The sequence below is a fragment of the Podarcis raffonei genome, chromosome Z (assembly GCF_027172205.1).
Source record: "Podarcis raffonei isolate rPodRaf1 chromosome Z, rPodRaf1.pri, whole genome shotgun sequence".
In the NCBI taxonomy this organism is placed as follows: Eukaryota; Metazoa; Chordata; class Lepidosauria; order Squamata; family Lacertidae; genus Podarcis; species Podarcis raffonei.
This window is the reverse complement of record NC_070621.1, coordinates 37,566,599-37,587,150: the sequence shown is the minus strand read 5'-3', so window position 1 is coordinate 37,587,150 and position 20,552 is coordinate 37,566,599. Positions and strand designations below refer to the sequence as shown.

General features: G+C 42.4%; 2 protein-coding genes across 6 annotated transcripts in view; both read left to right on the top strand.

The window, feature by feature from the left end:
* The window catches only part of PCDH11X (protocadherin 11 X-linked), a 754,240-nt gene that overhangs the window by 79,800 nt on the left and 653,888 nt on the right, over positions 1-20,552 (top strand). The window contains exon 2 of one of the 5 annotated variants that reach the window (XM_053375009.1): positions 4,767-4,859. The exons of the other annotated variants lie outside the window; for them this stretch is intronic. The gene's annotated coding sequence lies outside the window, so the exon portion shown is untranslated. The remainder of the gene's footprint in view (positions 1-4,766; positions 4,860-20,552) is intronic. 5 annotated transcript variants of the gene reach the window in all.
* On the top strand, positions 4,703-5,290 carry LOC128406982 (HAUS augmin-like complex subunit 2). Its single transcript, XM_053374886.1, has one exon. The coding sequence runs from the start codon at positions 4,703-4,705 to the stop codon at positions 5,288-5,290; it is 588 nt and encodes a 195-aa protein (XP_053230861.1).

Genomic DNA, 20,552 nt, shown 5'->3' with positions numbered 1-20,552 from the left:
TCAAAAGTCCTTTCAAATCTTCTTGTTCAATTTCTGGGACTGCCCTTAGTCTGAGGTTGGTCTCGCGATTTTTCAATTCCACCAACGAGAGATAGGTTTGTTGGTCCCCTATCTGTTTATGAAGAGGCTTGACTTCCGCTTTAACTTCCTCGACTTCTTTTTTAGCTGATGTTGCAATTTGAACGGCTTCCCCTGCCAGTTTACGATTCTCTTCTGTTGCTCCTTGCAATTTTTCAATTGCTTGGGTATGTTGGGAAACCTGATCTGTCAATTTCTGGATCGAGGATGTTGCTTGGTCAATTTTTGTTGATTGGTTATCAATTTTTTGATTTATTGCTGACAATTGTTCCAAAACTTGTTTCAGTACTGCCTCAGCTCCTCCTGCTGCCATATCTTCCTCTTCAGATTTTTCAGGCTTTTCGGTTTCTACTTTTTGTGTCGCAAGCACAGCTGGAACTGATAATCTACGTCCCTGAGTTAAAGTTGTTTGCAAAAGCTGTGCTTGCTTTTTTGCTTTCTCTTTCTCCTTAGCTTCCTTAGCTTTGGCTGCTCTTGTCTTTCCTGTGCCACTCATCAGTCAACGTTCAAGGTCAAGTGTTGTAATCCCATGGGAAAGGCAAGTCCAGAATTAAAAACAGTCTATTGAGAGAAGGTAAACAGAGAAACTTTCCCAGGCCTCTATATTCCCAATGTCCTCTAGGGGGAGTGCCACCAAAGTTTTAGTAAGAAGAAGGTAACTTTCCGCAATTAAAGTCTCTTTGTTCCAACTTTAAAAACAATTTTAAAAGCAAATTAGTTCCAGCACGCTAAAAGAAAGGTCCTGCAGAGCCCTTTTAAACATATAACAAAGTTCCAGCAAGGTGCCTGCAATTGTATCCACTTCAGCTAGGTGAGCTCAAAATTACACTATCCAGTTACAAAAGTATCTGGAAGCTTGCAACAGTTCCGCAGTTTAAACAACTTTACCCGGCCACCCGGGAATTTGGGGTTAGAGTCTTCCCTTGCCCTTGGGGTGTCCGCTCCAGGTCAATTTTATGCTGTATTTATTCTTTAAAAGTAAAATTCAAATGTGCACGAAAGTCCCAATTTAAAGCTTCAAAGCTTCCCTGTTCACAGCGCTTTCCGCTCTTTAGACCGTCTGCTTTGATCTTGAAAGCAGTGTCGGAAGACGGACTTCCTCTTTCTCGTCTCCCGTTTTTAGCCAAATTTTCCGATTTGATTTGTAGAATCTTAGGTCCTTACTCACGGGTTTGATGTTTCAGCCCGATGTTTCTTGGAAGAAAGGTCAGCGCTCATCCGTGACAGCCGCGCGGCTTCGCCTCCGCAGAAAGAGCGATGAACCCACAGCACCGCTCCCCCTCCTTCACTCCGGAGCCCCTTACGGGGTTCCTTTTGTGATTTCGGGGTCGCTCCAGGTGCCCGCCGGGTCCCACGGCCACGGACTCACTCTGCCCGTGGTTTATCTTGATGGGTTGCCGCTGCGCCGTCGCGAGCAACCCTTTTCTGCGGTGCCCCTCTTCAGAGCTCGAAGAGGTCCGCCATCACGGTTTTGCGCCGCCTCCGGAAGTCCATGACTAAGCTGCTTCTGGCGAACCAGAGCAGTGCACGGAAACGCCGTTTACCTTCCCGCTGAAGCGGTACCTATTTATCTACTTGCACTTTGACATGCTTTCAAACTGCTAGGTTGGCAGGAGCTGGGACTGAGCAATGGGAGCTCACCCCGTCGTGGGGATTCGAACCGCCGACCTTCTGATCGGCAAGTCCTAGGCTCTGTGGTTTAACCCACAGCACCACCCGTGTTCCCTCTTTCTTTCTTTCTTTCTTTCTTTCTTTCTTTCTTTCTTTCTCATGGGAGCCAAATGCAGGCATCCAGGCCTCTCTTCCTATGGCCCTGGACACCATCCCTGCCTGTGCTCTCTTTCCCTGGACTATTCCCCCCAAAGGCCCCACTATCTTCTCTCCTTGTTTGCTTTTGCCTGACTTTAATGTTTCCTTAAACTGCGCTTCTTGCTTGTCTGGATTAGGGAGTTGTGGGTGGGTGTAGCAACCTGACCCTGGTGTTGTTCAATGTAAACTACCATACAAAGCTAGAGAAGCACGTACAGTGGTACCTTGGTTTATGAACTTATCCATTCCGGAAGTCCGTTCTGAAACCAAAACCATTCTTAAACTGAGGCGTGCTTTCCCTAATGAGGCTTCCCGCCGCTGGTGCCCTTCCACCATTCAGATTCCATTCTTAGACTGAGGTAAAGTTTGCAAACCGGGACACTACTTCCTGTTTTGTGGAGTTCGTAAACCGAATCGTTCATAAACAGGGCTGTTCTCAAACCGAGGTACTACTGTATCATGCTGACCCCACCCACTTTTTGCCTCTTGCCCCTTCCCTGCCTGACATCCGACCCATGGAAAGCTGAGAGATACAAACAGCTGAGCTAAATGAACAGCTTATTATAAGAAGCGCTGGAGCTTGTCTTTCTTCTGTTCCCCTGGGAGGTTGCCTATGAGGGAATGTTGCCCTAAACAAAGTGGTCCGCCCTCACCAGCCCCTTGCACAAGACAAGCATTGAATTGCAAAAAATAAAGAAGGGAATAACAGCAAACATCCTATTTAAAACATGAAGCAATGCAACCAAAGAGTTAAATGTGATAAGTGTAAATACTTCAACATATTGACTACTATTGCTTTATAGCAACTCGCCCCCCCCCCAACCCCACTTTCTATGTTTAAAGAAATAACAAATATCTTCAACACTAAGAACCGCAAGGAAAATGTTTGGAGGAAATGACTCCCTTTTCCTTTGGGCTTGATGTTTGAATTGTCCTTTGATGAAAGTACAAGTCTTTTCTTCTTCTTCTTCTTCTTCTTCTTCTTCTTCTTCTTCTTCTTCTTCTTCGCTCTCTTGTGCTCTAAATGGTGAACTTGCAGGTTTTCTTTTAACATTCAAACAGCACTTTATTCCATTTTCCTAACATTCCCTTAGCTGATCATTTCTGTTTTATGTGACCCCCCCCCTCAATGTAAGAGCCCTTTCTGGAAATCTGTTGCAACTTAGTGGATGTTTCCTTGTTAATTGCTTTGAGGGGTGGGGGGAACAGTTTTCAACCCTGTGAACCTGGGGAAATAGTTCCAGTTTTGTGCTGTAAATTTACAGCTGTTTTCAGGGTTCGTGACGTATGATGAAATTTGGAGTGGTATAGCTCCTGCATGGGTGAATCATGGGGGAACAGAAGCACTTGTGTGCATAAAGGATTGTGACAGGTCCAATGTTGTCCTTTGTTGTGCCACACCACACCCATTGGCATGAATGAAATTTAGCATGATGTGGTGGTATATCAATCTAAAGCCACAGTTATAACCAAGAAAACTAATGCACTAATCCTGGGTGTACTCTATTCCTTAAAGGCCTTCTCAGCCCTGCTGGAACACCACCTCTCTTCCTTGGCCTGACTGGACCACTGGAATCTTAGCAGCATAGGAAGCTGTTTTGTATTTGATCAGACCATTGGAGCAGCTAGGTCAGTACTGTCTGCACAGACTGCCAGCACCAACATTCCCAGTCCTGCTGAAACACGCTAGGGATTGAATTTGGGACCTTCTGTCTGTAAGTCAGATGTCCAACTACTGAGATACAGTTATATGGCGCAACCACACTAGGAATAGTGTGCAGTGCTCTGGTTGCTGAACCTCAAAGATGTTTTAGAAGGGAAAACAGTTCACAACTGGAGGAGCAAAATTATGAATGGCATAGAGCAAACTCCCACATAATGGAAAGGTATAAGCATTTGGGTTTTTGTTACAGATATGCATGTTGTTCAGTATCTTTACATTCTTATTTTGCATCTATGTATTGGCAAGGGATTATATTTCCCAGGTTTCAGTTTTTTAACAGCTGGAGACTGATCGGCAAGTCCTAGGCTCTGTGGTTTAACTCACAGCGCCACCCGCATCCCGTGTGTGTGTGTGTGTGTGTGTGTGTGTATATATATATATATATATATATATATATATATCACAGCTTGTGCCATTGGTTTTTATATTGGTAAACTACTTAGAAGCCTATTTTGACATTAAGTGCTACATAAATAACAATGACCACCACAACAACCGTAATTATATGGGGCCACAATTGAATTCTGAACTCTCATTTAGAGTACATAATCTCTCTATAGTCCCACCTTGCATGCATGAGATCCCTCCTCTTAGGTTCTGTTCCTGTTTCCATTTTATTGAAATTATTCTGTGCCACATCCATAGTGTAGTCATTCTCTTGGCGAGAGAATATTTCAAAGCTCCAGGAATTACAAGGCTTGAAGGAATTGTGGGGTAAATGATGTAGGACTCCATGTGGAAGGGAAGTGGCCCTGCCACTATGGTTTGCCAACAAGGATTAGAAACTGGATTTACAATTTTGAGGCCATGTTTTGTAATAATTCAGGCTCTTGTTCTTAGCTTGAGGAGGGAAGAAAGAATAAAAAATGTGAAGTACAGGAAATTGCATGAGTATAAGGCAGTTTGGGAGACAATGAAAATCCCATTTCAGAAGAGATTTCGTCTCCCATGGTTACTTTAACAAATGGACTACATAGGTTTGCAGTTTTGTTAATGGTATTTTTCTTATTTCTGTTAAGGCAAGTTATCTCCACCCCCCTTTTTTTAAAAAACGGCAGCTTCTGGAGGTGGTCAACGAAAGCAATCATTGCTATGGCCTCAAATCCTCTGGATAATCAGCAACAGGATTCACAGCTTGCTCGCTTCATCTTGGCAGGGGATGTGTCCCAGGAACCTTTGGATCAACATGTAGGACCAGCTCCTTGCTTAGAACCAACTCCCTGCAGAGTTCACGACCCAGAACTAGAAGGTATTGCAGATCTGCAAGCTGAAATTCAACAGATTACACTAGAACTTCAAACTCTGTTAGTGGCAAAAGATAGAGGAAACATCCTTTCTTCCTACCACCTGACACATAAATGCCAGGTTCTGACCATGAATAACAGCCACCTAGAGGAAGTTCTGAAAAGGACAATTTATCTTAGGCAGGGGATACGGTTGGTCTGTGCGACACACAAAAATTCAGTTGACGAGGACTTCCACAAATATGCAGACAAATTTTTGGTGTTGGCAGCAGCTTTCACTGAGAAATTAGAAAGCTATCTAAGTCTTATTCCTCAAAACTGTCCAAGTAACATGAAGAGTGCACTAGCCAAAATTAAATCATTGATGACGAAGGGAGAAGAGCTGTCAGGAAAAATTCAGAAATTGAGAGAGGATGTTGAACTCCCAGAAGAATAACTGTGCAATACTTCATCGCTAATCCTAGGGATTATTTAGCAATTTTGTGGGTTCTAGTAGGTGGTCAGAAACTATAAATGAAGACCACAGTGCTCTTATCATTGATAATTATTATTTATCTATTTAATAAAATAAATAATAATAATAATAATAATAATAATAATAATAATTTATTATTTGTACTCCGCCCATCTGGCTGGGTTTCCCTAGCCACTCTGAGCGGCTTCCAACAAAGATGAAAGATACACTAAAATGTCACATATTAAAAACTTCCCTGAACAGGGCTGCCTTCAGATGTCTTCTGAATGTCAGGTAGATGTTTATCGCTTTGACATCTGATGGGAGGGCGTTCCACAGGGCGGGCGCCACTACCGAGAAGGCCCTCTGCCTGGTTCCCTGTAACTTGGCCTCTCGCAGTGAGGGAACCGCCAGAAGGCCCTCGGAGCTGGACCTCAGTGTCCGGGCAGAACGATGGGGGAGGAGACGCTCCTTCAGATATACTGGACCGAGGCCGTTTAGGGCTTTAAAGGTCAGCACCAATACTTTGAATTGTGCTCGGAAACGTACTGGGAGCCAATGTAGGTCTTTCAAGACCGGTGTTATATGGTCTCGGCGGCCGCTCCCAGTCACCAGTCTAGCTGCCGCATTCTGGATTAGTTGTAGTTTCCGGGTCACCTTCAAAGGTAGCCCCACGTAGAGCGCATTGCAGTAGTCCAAGCAGGAGATAACCAGAGCATGTACCACTCTGGCGAGACAGTCTGCAGGCAGATAGGGTCTCAGCCTACGTACCAGATGGAGCTGGTAAACAGCTGCCCTGGATACAGATTTGACCTGTGCCTCCATAGACAGCTGTGAGTCCAAAATGACTCCCAGGCTGCGCACCTGGTCCTTCAGGGGCACAGTTACCCCATTCAGGACCAGGGAATCCTCCACACCTGCCCGCCTCCTGTCCCCCAAAAACAGTACTTCTGTCTTGTCAGGATTCAACCTCAATCTGTTAGCCGCCATCCATCCTCCAACCACTCCCAGGCACTCACACAGGACCTTCACCGCCTTCACTGGTTCTGATTTAAAAGAGAGGTAGAGCTGGGTATCATCCGCATACTGATGAACACCCAGCCCAAACCTCCTGATGATCTCTCCCAGTGGCTGCATGTAAATGTTGAAAAGCATGGGGGAGAGGACAGAACCCTGAGGCACCCCACAAGTGAGAGCCCAGGGGTCTGAACACTCATCCCCCACCACCACTTTCTGAACACGGCCCAGGAGGAAGGAGCGGAACCACTATATGACAGTGCCCCCAGCTCCCAGCCCCTCAAGACGGTCCAGAAGGATGTTATGGTCAATGGTATCAAACGCCGCTGAGAGATCCAGCAGAACTAGGAAACAGCTCTCACCTTTGTCCCTAGCCCGCCGGAGATCATCAACCAGTACGACCAAGGCAGTTTCAGTCCCATGATGAGGCCTGAATCCCGACTGGAAGGGATCCAAATGGTCCGCTTCTTCCAGGCGTGCCTGGAGTTGTTCGGCAACCGCCCGCTCAATCACCTTGCTCAAGAATGGAAGATTTGAGACTGGGCAATAATTGGCCATCGTGGCCGCATCTAAAGATGGTTTTTTAAGAAGTGGTTTAATAACCGCCTCTTTCAGCGGTCTGGTATATTATATATATTTCAGCGGGTATATTAATTTCAGCAGCAATACGTAAGCTGTATGGCTGTGTTTTATTTATTTTACTATAGATTAGAAACAACAGCTATAGGTGGTTAACAACACTGGTCCTACTCAGAATAGATCCATTGAAATTAATGGATATGCTTGATCAGTTAAGTCCCTCAATTTCAATGGGTCCACCCTGAGTAAAACTTTGCTGAATGCCACCCTTTGTTTTTTATGCAGTGGGACAACTTCCTTAAACCATATAATCCTCCACTGCTTTGCTGCTGCTAATAATAATAATAATACCTTCAAAAAGTCTTTTTGCATGTTTTGTTCTGAATTCCAGGAGTGATTTAACAACCAGTCCCTCTTCCCAAGGAACTCTAGGAAACGCAGCTCTGTGTGGAGAAGAGGGGTCTCCTAAGAACTCTGTTAAGGGTGGTAAGGGTTGTTAGGAAGAATCCTCTCTTCTCTACACAGAGATACAGTTCCCCAGATTCTCTGGGACTATTAAAAGTAGTATAATATTGCTTTAAATGTGTGATGCAGATGTGCTTACCAAGTATAGGTAAACATTCCTAATTGTTATAGATATCCCCACTTTATTTTCAGCCCAGTGCAGACTGCAGGGTTTCAAGGGGCAACCAAATTATGGCTGTACTTTGTGAATCATGGCAAGAGGAGTGTTGTACCATAGGAGGAATTACAAGGGAGGATAGCTGAACTACATGCAGACTTAAGGGCATCTTTGCATTTAATCTCCATGCATTTAATAGCGGTCACGGAAGGTGATAATTGTATATGCTGCCAACAAGGCTGGATAGGGTTAAATTCCCCTCTTGCCCAACTTACTTCATTCCCAGTAATGACCATTCTCCCCAGTGGCTGCTCTTTGTTTTATTTTATTTTTTTGGAAGCTTGCATGTTAAATGCAAAGGCACATTGAATATCACATCTGGTGTATCTCTCTGGGTAGACACGTTCAGACACTTTTTCACAAGGTACGATTTGCAATAAACCTGCTTTGTAGCTATGTGTAGGGCCTTCAACAATTTTCTCCTCATCTGAGAGAGGAGAGAGAGAGAGAGAGAGAGAGAGAGAGAGAGAGAGAAGAGGAGGGGGAAGAGAACCAATCAAGAGTCCCCCCTCTCATTCCTCAAAGCAAAACACACATTTGAAAACTGTTTTTTTAAAAAATCATTAAGCTGTATAGACAATTCCAGGGTAAGTAAATGGCAAAACATTTTGTGCTCCTAACTGAAGGGTCCCGCGGGGGCTGTGCGACTGTTAAATTGTTCTGTTTGACTATTTCCACACTCTGCAAAGTTTTCGTTGGAGGAAATAGATGGCATGTGTGACATTTTACTTTCTGGAAAAAGGCTCAAAGGGAAGAACGTAAAAGTAGGAGGGGGTTTCTATCAGAGAACTCTTGAAACGCTCTCCTTCTGAACACCTGGGGAATGCCACCCCTCCCCATTCATTAGTTTAAAATTCTTTTAATATATCTATACTGCATTTTCCCTACAGCGGGACTTAAGGCAGTTTGCAAAAATAAAAATACTGATAAAATACAGAAAGCTTAAAAGACAATAGTTAAAAGGGAATTAAATTATAATAGAATAAAAACGATTCTGTTAAAGCACAAATAGTGTGGTGCTGTTTTTACTGGGAAAAGCCATTTCCATAAAAAGCAATCAGTTCTCAAAAGCCTGTCAAAGTAAAACAGTCTTCGCCTGCTCACAGAAGGACACAGAGCCTCTCTAAGGGAAATTCCAAAATCTTGGAGCAGCCACCAAGAAGACCCTGTCCCATGCCCTCACCCAATGTTCCTTTGAGAGTGATGTGACTGAGAAAAGGGCCTCCACAGAAGATCTCAGAGCCCAGGCAGATCTAAGCCTCTTAGGCCTCATAGCCAACACTTTGAATTGTGCCTTGAAACAGACTAGTAACTAGTCTGTTATAGCAGTTTTGAGTACTTTTCAAATAAAGCTCCACATAGAGCCAGTTGCAACCAAGGTGTGTATTGCTGTGGCCAGATCAGACATCTCTAGGAATGCGGACAGCTGGCATACTAGTTTTAACTGTACAGCTTTAACCCTCAGCACTGCAGAAACCTGGGTATCCAGGCTCAGAACTGAATCCAGGAGCACACGCTCTGTGTTCAGGGGGAGGGTTACCCCATCCAGTTTCAATTTGTTCCCCCTTGTCTAGTCCATTACTGATGTCAGATACTGGTTTAGAACAAAGACAGTTTCCTTGGATTTAAGTGGAAAGGACTAATAGAGCTGGCTGTCATCAGCACACTGGTGACACCAAACCCCAAAACTCTGAGCAACTCCTCCAAGCAGTTTCATGTAAATGTTAAATAGCATGAGGGACAGAGCGGAGCCCTGGACGAGCCCACAGGCCAATGATCAAGGTGTTGAACAGGAGTCCCCCAGCACTACCAGGAAGGAATGGAGATGCTATTAAAACTGTGCCTTCAAGTCCCATTCCAGCAAGGGGCCCCAGGAGGATACCATAGTTGATGGTATCAAAAATTGTTGAAAGGTCAGCATAACCAACAGGGACACATTCCCATTGTCAAATTCCTCCCAACATATGTCATCCAAAGGTGACTCTATCCCATTACCAGGCCTAAAATCAAATGGAAATGCATCTAGATAATCTTTCTCTTCCAGGAACCTCTGGAACTGAGATGCTACCACATGCTTTGCCCGGTAATGGGAAATGGAAACTGGCCAAAATTTATCCAATATAGTTGGATTCAGGGACTGCTTTTTCAGTTGAGAAATTATAACTGCTTGTTTTAGGTGTGCTGTATTCCTGTCTTGCTTTTTCCCTTTACCACTTGGTCTGTCCCCTACTGGCCTTTTTAATGAGTTAGGAAGGGCAAGAAACAGCGCATGTGGTAGCTCTCACATTTTCAAGGATGCTGTCCACATTCTCAGGCTGCACAAATTGAAAAGTATCAATTATCATTGAAGAAGCAGGGACCAAAGTTATATCCACTAGACCAGTGTCAACAGTAACATCCAAGTTGGAACAGATCTGAGTGATTTTGTCAGCAAAGTACTGAGCAAATTGTTCACAGCGGGCCATCGAGTGGTCTAAAATCTCCTCACGTGGGTAAGGTTGTAAAAAGAACAGCTCTGCTGGATGCAATAGAAGCAGAGAAAAATAGCTTTTTCACTGCTTGCGCTGCCACAGAGTAGGTCTTCAAGTAGACTCTAGCTTGTATTCGGTTGGACTTCTTCCAAGTTTTCCATCAATTTTGATCTGGTCACCATCTCATTTATTTCATCACCACCAGTTCCCTAGAAAACCAGGGGGCTGGCTTGGCTCCATTCTGTTAGAGGAGATGCCCTGGAGTGATTGTGTCCACTGTCCTGGTCATTTCTGTAGTCCAGAGATCCACTAGGATGTCAAAAGAATCACCTGCTGAAGCAACATGAAACTCTCCAAGAGCAGTCAGGAAATCATCTGGATCCATCAGCCTCCTGGGGTAGACTTATTTTATACAGCTGCCCACCCCTGCAGAAGCTCTGTGTTCCAGGAAATCTAAACCCCACCACCTGAGCTTGACAATGGAACTGTAGAAAGTTCATCCACTCTTTAAGATCACCAATCCAGTGCAGAGAACTTAAGTCCAGAGCCCTGTTTTTTTAAGAAACAGCCAGATGAGGGTGAAAAGGCCCACTCATTTGCCCTATGGCACAGAGCAACTATATGGTTATGCTAATCATGGTGCTTAAGTGTCCAGCTGTGAGGCCATTGTCTTACAGTTGCCCAGACAAAAAGACTTATTTGACAAGCTTGCTGTCATATCTTCTGCTCTCACAGATACAGGAACTCAGTAATTGGGACTCAGGGCATCATGTAGGCTGATTCCCCAAACTTACAACAGTATAGTGTAAATAGACAGTTGTGCAAGCCTTTGGGAAGCAAAGATGCAAGAGGGCATCAGAGGTGGGAGGGAAGTAAAGAGGGACAGAGACCAGTGTTGCTTGCAGCACCCCTGACCATCATTCAAGGCACCCCAGGGTGCCGCGGCACACTGGCTGAAAACCACTGGTCAATGATGGTTCTAGTTTTTGTTCATCAACATAAGCCCAATATTTCCCACTCCTTTAAAGCCTTGGTATTCAGGTACCTCCTATTGGTCTCTTTCCAAACCAGTCGTCCTAAGATAATTGTTTGGGGCTCGTTGAAGCTCAGTGGTAGTCTTTTCAGTCGTGACTTCTTGCCTTTCGAAACCCCTTCCCAGGGAATCTTGCTTGATGCCTATATTAATGAGAACACCACCTCCCACTCTTTAGTAACCTGCAGCTTTTTGAACCTCTGCAACACTGAGGCCAAGTTACTGCATCTGTTTTAGTTACAATTCCTCATACAGTAAATCTCATGTAAATTTCATTTCTTGTACATCTTAGTTACATGCTATGTTTTCTTTCTTTCTTTCTTTCTTTCTTTCTTTCTTTCTTTCTTTCTTTCTTTCATTCGCTGCCCTGAGGACATTTCCCTTTCTTTTGCTGAAGGTGTGAGATACAAATTTAGTAAATAAATAGCATAACATAAATTTTAAATAATATAATAATACAAACAGTAATCCTGCAGGAGGCAGCATCTGGCGTGCCCTGAATAACATGGTAAACTAGAAGGCAAGAGGATTAGTTGCGGAATGATAGAATTAAGCCTGTGTAGTGCTTGCATCTTCTTTGTGGCTGAGTCTACGTAAGGCATTGTAAAGTTGAGCCCTTAATTCACCATCTCACGGAAACAAGAACAAGGGCAGGAAATGGCACATGCTGTGTGTTCTCATTTTGCAATGGCCTTAAGACGACTTGAGCAAGAAACCAATATTAAAATACATTTCCCCTCCCTAACAGTATTACAACTGTAATCTCGCAATCCTATTTTAAGGGGAAACATTTGCCATTTGTGTACGTTGGAAGGCAAAGCTGTGCTCAGCTTAGGCTCAGCAATTGTCCTTCGTCCTTCATTTCCACCCCCCACCCCCCCTTGCTTCCCTGTGCTGTGCTTTTCAGTCTTGCATCTCCTTTTGACAACCTGTTTCACAAATATATTAATGTAATTGAACCGATCCTGCAAAGGTACACAGAAGGATGTATGTCATTTATTCCAGCAGATTCTGGAAATAAATGTTGTAATTTAAAGGAGAGTCTCCCTCCCTCCCTCCCCCCCCTCTCGGATGTACCAGGCAAACTTCTTAAAGTTGTGATTAGAAGTCTGGAAATTGAAATCTAACATGCGAATGCTAAGACTCAGTCCCCAGGGAACAAATACCTTATCCTTTTCCTTGCTGTGAATAATAGCAAGAGAGAGAGATGGGGGGGGGGGGGAGAGACAGAGAGAAAGAGAAACAAAGACAAAAAGAGAATGAACCAACTTTATGCGACTGAGCTGGAATTACAAATATCAAAATGAATTTATTATTGCTTTCCATTTTGAATGACTTTGAGCAAACTTCCCTTCTACCTGCTGGACCAAAATTATATTTGTTTTAAAAATCCACACCAACTCAAAGCAACTCAAAATATGGGTGGGAGAGATCTGCCAGCATGCAGTTTTACTATAATTATAAAACAGTCCTGTCCCCCCACTTGTCTTCTCTTGTTTAGAATTGCTTCTGATATTTCTTTTATATCTACATTTTATTTGTTTATATGTCTTTCATAATTACAGTGCACTATGCATTTGCTAGAAAATGTGCCAGTGTTTTAAAGGGATAATTGGGGAAGGGCTGTTGCTCAGAGAACATGCCTTGCATGCAGAAGGTTCCAGGTTCAATCCCCAGCATCTCCAGGTAGGGAACATACTGAGGCTTATCTGAAACCCTGGAGAGCTGCTGTTGAGCAGTGCACACAATACAAAGCTAGCTGGATCAGTGTTCTGACTCATTATAAGGCAGTTTCCAGTATTCTTTTAATGAAATGATAGGTATACATTGGTAAAGCAAAATGAAGGACATCACCCCCTTTTTTTATATGAAAGGCAAGAGAACATGTTAATGGAGGGATGTAGGAGGCAGAAGAATAGCAGAGTGATGGACTAGTCCAAGATAAATTAATAATCTTGGGCAGATTAAGCAAAATACCAGTTCACATACATATCCCACTGGGCAGAAGCCATCCCCTTAGGTTCTTCTAACATGATGAATGATCCTGTGAATGCTGTGATTTACATATTAGTTTTGGAACCCATGTGATAAGCAAGCAAGAGTTGGGACTCCTTACCAAATAAATTTTGCTCCATCGCTTGCACCAGTATCCCAGTAAGGCTGTGATGTTCTCGAACAACACAGTCTGGGTATACTATCCCTCGTTGTGTGTTTTTTCTGGTGCCAAGCTGCACTGCTCCATTACTTTAATTGCTATTGGTAAGTGCTGTTTTTAACACCGATCTGTGCCATTTTGCTGCATTATGGACTTTTTAAATGGGCTGTAGTTTTTCCATCTAAGTAAATTGAAGTAGACATCTTATCAGCAGGGAGTGCTTCACCTTTTCTTCCATGCTTTTTGTCCTCATTCTGTGCAACTGATGTTCAAGCACGGGGCACAGCTATTTCATTGCTAGCTTGCTTTGCCCTCTATTTTCTGAGTGCTACTGTTTTATCAGGGAAGTTAATGCAGCATGTGATTATGAAGTAGGTAACCGTCATAGTATATCTGAAATAATTCCACTCAACTACTTTTTGCCAGATGTTGAAACATGGAAATATGGTGGTGTGTGTGTTTGTGCTGCAAAATGAAATATAGCCATACTTTTAATATATCGTTGTTGTTTTTTTAAAATAGATAAATACTGTATGTGCATACACTTAATAGCAAAGCCCAATAGTTTAACTAAGTATGTCTGTATTGTAGTTCCATATATCATAAAATCATAATATGCAAGCATACAATTGTATAATGGAATCATAATATTGTACAAACATAAAAACATATCATACAATCCTAATATCATACAATCATGATATATATCATACAATCATAATACCATAAACAATTGTAATATCATACAGTCATCACAGAATCACATACACTCATAACACATTATCATAATATGATATATCACAATCATATTGTACAATCATCCATTCATATCATGCAAACATACCATATCGTACACTCACACATTCACATCATATATCTGATAATCATATCATATCCCGGATTCAAGTTCCAGGAAAGGATATTCTGATTAAACATCAGGAAGAACTTTCTGACAGTAAGAGCTGTTTTACAGTGGAACGGACTGTGTTAGAAGGTAGTTGACTCTCCTTCCTTGGAGGTTTTTAAGCATAACTAGAATGGCCATCTGTCATGGATGTTTTAGTTGAGATTCCTGCATTGCAGGGGTTGGACTAGATGACCCTTAGGGTCACTTCCAACTCTACAATTCTACGATTGTTTGATTCTACAGCTATTGTGGCTCCAAATTCCTTTTAAGAAAATGCAGATAGGATTACAGGTTCAATTCCAGCACAGGGCTGTGTGTGTGTTCTGTGCATATAAAATACCATCAAACCAAAACTTTGTATTTGGCACAGGATTCAGGATGCTGAGCATTTGGGATTTTGATCCAGGATTAAAAGGGGTGTTCTTATCCAAATGATCATAAAGATAACCAAGAAAGTAAGTTGAATATCTGATCCAAACAAAAGGTTTATGCTTCTTATATGGAATTTGCCTGCTGTTGGACTTTCCCTAGTCCTGTGGGAAAACTTGAGGGAAGGCCACCCCATAGCTCTCTCCCTTGTTAATGTTGCAAACCAGACTTACATTGTGTGTGTGTGTGTGTGTCTTACAAGACATTATTGGGGTGACCCAATTCAGTAACAGCAGCTTGTTACCTGCAAGATCAGATTAGGTTTATGGCCTTTGCAAAGGATTGGTTTGTGTTAAATTCAGTGAAGTTCTTCACTTTCCTGTCTCGGAGGCAGGTGGTGTTTTCTTCCTAAGTGCAACATTTCTTGATTATTGATGGATACCAAAAGTGACAGAGTGGAACTGATTCAGGGGGGAAATAGCCTTTAATTAAGAGAAGTTGGTAAATATTTGAGAAGGCATGCAACTTGGCTTCTGAGCTTTTGAATATCTGATTCTGTGCTGGCGTAGACAGCCTTGCCTCCCCCCCCCCTTTTGACTGCTATTTGAAATCATCAGAAGAGTTGTGTCCGCTTCCCCTTTTCTTGAAAGTATTCTTACTCAACCTAACTAGCAAGTTCCTTGAATAAAACACGATGCTTGAGATGATAAACAATGAAGTCCACTATTTGCAGGCAAAACCTTTATTGAATCTCCCCCGCCCTTTGCCACTGCAAGCAGGCCAACAAAACCTGTACCTAATAATTTGGCTGTTGCTGTCCATGGTATACGGTTGATAACTAGCTGTGGCTAACAATCAGCATTGAACAAAAGAATTCCCATAGCTTTTTTATTTTATTTTTGCTTGAAATTGTATGTGTCAACAGCTTGGCTTACAAGGGGTGGAAAAAAAAAAGTTGTGCTGTTGGCTCATGTTCATCAAAAGCTCAAGCACATTCAGTCTGTGTTTGACTGACACAGATTGCACGCCAGAGGTGTACTTGCTCGTACCATGTGGGCTTTTGCGCTGTGGAATGATGCACAGGTTTGACACATTGATGTGAACATAACTCTGTGCCCAGATTCTAGTTTGGATCAAAAATGGTGTTGGAAATAATTATCCCCTGTAAGAGAGACCGTCTCCATAGGTCTGACATGATCTATGGAGGTCACCAGTCTACAATTATTAAACAGCAGTTAACAAAATAAAGGGACAATGGTTCCTGTTGCAGCAGAAACCACTGCCTTTTCCATTGCTTCTGATGAGACACACTGTTGAAAAGTATCTCCAAAGTTGGATTTCACGTGAAACACATTAGGAAAAGACCCTATCCCAGTGTTAGACACGGGTGGATCTACTATAAAACTAATGAAGCTTAAGCTCCAGAGACCCTAATCCCAAGAGGGCCCAAAATAGCTTTAGTCCACATTGCATAATATTGAGTTTAGAAGACTAATTTGAGTTGCATGACTCTAATTAATTAATTTTTTGCTGTATATATTTCAACAATCCCAAAGTTTGAGAGTCGGTAGCACAGATGTCGTAAAGGTGTGCTGGTTACGAAGGGGCTCCCAAAGCAGTTCAAGCTTCAGGCCCCTCAAAATGTAGGACCACCACTGGTGGTAGAGCATCTGCTTTGCATTCAGAAGGTCTTAGGTTAAATCCCAGACATCTCCATTTACAGCTAGGAAAGACCCCTGTCTTACACCCTCGAAAGTCACTGCCAGTCAATGTAAACAGTACTGACCTAGGTGGACCAGTAGTGTAGCTTTCTGTGTTCCTGGAATAATTATCATATAAAGCATTCAGAGTTTCATACTATGCTCCCAATCTCCCTCCTTTTAATGCCACAATCATGTGGAATATGATGGGCATGGACCTAGTTTTAGCAAAAGAACAATGCACATGAGGGATGCTACTGCTGCACTTTTCTGCTACTTGCTAGCCTGCAATCTTGCCTGACTCCCTCTACTCAAATCTCAACAGGGCTTGTTTCTAGTATTACAGTCCAGCTGAAGGAAACAATTAAACATTAGAGAACAGATGGTTGGGAAGTATTGTATGATGAGGGATGGTTCAGCAAGTCAAACCCTTTCCAATCATTTCCAGCTTGGCCTTTCCACCTCCTGGTTTTTTGTTTTTGTTTTTGTGTGATTGGGGCAGACCCACAATTAACACACTGCTACAGTCACCTGTTGGTTGGCCCTGAAACGTGGTGTCATTTTCGTATCGTGCAAAATGCTGAGATTATGTCTGGGAGTGAATGCATGCTAAAAACTTGCATACTACCATGGCCTTCTACAATATTCAGGTCCTTCTAGGGCAGAGCAGATGTAGGCATTGTACTGCAAGTTTTGAAAGTTAAGTTTCTACACAGCCAGCACAATACAGTGGTGCCCCGCAAGACGAATGCCTCGCAAGACGGAAAACTCGCTAGACAAAAGGGTTTTCCATTTTATGAGCTGCTTCGCAAGACGAATTTCCCTATGGGCTTGCTTCACAAGACGAAAACGTCTTGCAAGTTTGTTTCCTTTTTCTTAACACCATTAATACAGTTGCGACTTGACTTCGAGGAGCAACTCATAGAACGCAGTGTACATAGTAGCCTTTTTTGAGGTTTTTAAAGACTTTGGTGATTTTTGAAGCTTTCCCAAAACTTCTTTTGCAGCCATTTGGTAAGTTAAGCTTTTAAAACTTTTTTGGGGGGTTTTGGATTTTGGGTTGGGGTGTTTGGAATTCAAGGACTTGGTGTTGGGGAGGGATTTTGCAAGAATCTGGAAGCTTGTGTGCTTTTTTTCTGCATTTTTATGATTTTCTGTGACCATTGGGGCACTCTGCTGTTGTTTTTTTAAAAAAATCTGGATTTGAATTTCTGTGTACTGGGTGGGTGGGGGAACAGTTGGGGAGGGGTTTGCAAGAATCTGGAAGCTTGTGGGTTTTTTCTGCATTTTTATGATTTTCTGTGACCATTGGGCCACTCTGCTGTTTTTTTAAAAAATTTCTGGGTTTGAATTTCTGTGTGCTGGGTGGCTTGGGGAACAGTTGGGGAGGGGTTTGCAAGAATCTGGAAGCTTGTGGTTTTTTTCCTGCATTTTTATGATTTTCTGTGACCATTGGGCCACTCTGCTGTTTTTTTAAAAAAATTCTGGGTTTGAATTTTGAAATGCTCTTTACAGTATGTGTTATTTTAAAGAGCACTTAATAAACTCTTGTTGTACCAAATTTGGCTTTGTTTGAACTTTTTTTGACCATAGGAACGCATTAATTGATTTTCAATGCATTCCTATGGGATTTCGTGCTTCGCAAGATGAAAAATTCGCTAGACGAAAAAATTCGTGGAACGAATTAATTTCATCTTGTGAGGCACCACTTTATATCTGTAGGTGTATTTAGACTAACATGAAATTGGCCGATAACCACTACTTACGTGAGTTTAAAGGGACATTAGATAAAGTCATGGAGGATAAGGCTAATAATGACTGCTAGTCATGATGGTCTGTGAAACCTCTGAATTAAGGCATATGCCACTGGATACCAATGGTTAAGAGATGCAGCTACTTGTGGGAGGCACTTATTCCCTTCATGTTCTGCTTAAATGGTTTGGTCACTTTGTGGACACTACACTATATGGATCATTGATTTCATGTAGCAGGGCTGTTTGAATTCCTTACATCCCAAGGCATTTACCCCCAATTTTGTTAACTGTTTTCTTGTTGCTAGACAACTCTTTTTTTCTTCCTCCTCCTTGTGTAACTGTTGCCATAGTACCCCCCCACCTTCGTCCAAGAACAAATGACAGGCAGACCTACACAGCTGTGTCTATGTGAAATGGTTGTTTCCCCCAAGCATTTTGTATTTTTCTTTTCTGAAGTAGGACCCTGTTTCATTTAGTTTACTTCTTGTTGTTTAGTCGTTTAGACATGTCCGACTCTTTGTGACCCCATGGACCAGAGCACGCCAGGCACTCCTGTCTTCCACTGCCTCCCAGTTTGGTCAAACTCATGTTAGTAGCTTCAAGAACACTGTCCAACATCTTGTCCTCTGTCGTCCCCTTCTCCTTGTGCCCTCAATCTTTCCCAACACCAGGGTCTTTTCCAAGGAGTCTTCTCTTTTCATGAGGTGGCCAAAGTATTGGAGCCTCAGCTTCAGGATCTGTCCTTCCAGTGAGCACTCAGGGCTGATTTCCTTCAGAATGGATAGGTTTGATCTTCTTTCAGTCCATGGGACTCTCAAGAGTCTCCTCCAGCACCATAATTCAAAAACATTTAGTTTATTAGGGCATTATAATTAACATGTTGTCACTGTTGAAACCTGTGAGTGCTCTGCTTGCAGAGGGTTCAGCTGTGAGGTGTGGATAATTTTTAGTTCCGAATCACACCTGCTTTAGAAGCTCCCTTGTGGCAGACCACTGAACAGGACCACCCTCTTTCAAACTGCAAAGCAAACAGGGATCTAACAAAAGATTGCTCTTTGGTCAATACATGTGATAGATGAGGGTCAGAAAAGTCCCATGCTTTAGATCAACAGAGCTCATGGAAGGTCATATTTGTATTGATTTAAAAATGTACGTTCAAGATTAGGAGCACAAATGTGAATGACCTGGTCCAAATATTTCCTCGTCTAGCAAAACTCCTTTTTCTTTCTGGGAAGGAGGGTGGGGGGCATTTTTTAAAAAAGACATAACTATGTACAATATTCTTTTGCCCATGTTCTAACACTATCTGCAATGCCTCATTATGTAAATAAGTATGAATTGCATTGATAATTTGCATGTGAAAGTGCAGAGAAGGAAGGATGCAAAAGGGAAGATTAACAAGCCGCTGCAAATACTCCTCTGGGAAGCCTTTCTGAAAATACAGAATGCTTCAAAGGAAACTGAATTCATGAGTGACCTGCTGAGGTTTGCTACTCAGTTGAAGTCCCTTGCTTTCCTGTCGTTCCCTTGGCATACATAAGCTTTGCTAATTTGGATGGGCGCTTGCAGGAGGACACATTAAAGCACCCACACATACCATGAACTGTTAACTAAAGTTGGCACCTTGTGTTTAATGAGTTCTGCTGCAAGTAGAAGGTGTGGCTTAGGATGAGCCACACTGGCAGTGACACAAACCCTGACCTGGCAATGTGTAGAACATAGAGAGCATGCCCTATATCAAGTTAACCACTTACCCCTGCTTTTAATGGGGGGCGGGGTTATTCCTTTTTATTTAAAACCATCTTTCTATTTTAAAATACCCTGATAAAGTCAAACATACTTAAAAGGTTTGAAACAATGGGTTGTGTCCAATATGAGTCCTACTCAGGCTTACTGGAATTTATGAACCTAAGTTATCTCCTTTAATTTCCATGCATCTACTCTGAGAAGGGCTAATGTTAGATGCAGCCTGATTAAATCTAAAGATACTAATTAAAATATGAAAATACATCTAGGCAGCAGAGCAAATAGAATAACATCAGCAGCTAAATGACAGTATAGCAATATTGTAGTTAAACATTTTAAGAAGTCTGGATTTTTTAAAAACAGAAAAAGTTTTTGCACAGTGCTTAAAATCTGTTATGCCAAGTCTAACTGCAGAGGGTGTTTAATCTTGTTGAGATTAAGCAGGCAAGTTCATTTTGATGAATATACTTCTTGAGAGTTCACATGTTTGTGGGGCAGGTATTGTTGTCTGAATACAGGCAAATAAATATTGAGGCAGGTAAGAGGAGAAGTACAGGGGTCATTTTTTAAAAAAAAGATTGTGAGGATCTCTCCTTTTAGGACTCCAAATCAGTATGTCAGCTGCACAATTCTTCATTTCCATACCAACTCTTGACAATTTAATACACCAGCAACCTACAGTTTTCTCTTCTGCTGACAAGCCACCAGCACTGTGGTCTTGCTGTTTATCGTTACTAGAAATGCTCTCTGGGATTATACTTTTATATTACTGTGCTGCTTTTCTGTGGTTCATCATTTAAATTAGGTAGCAGAAGTTTGATGATGGTGCAT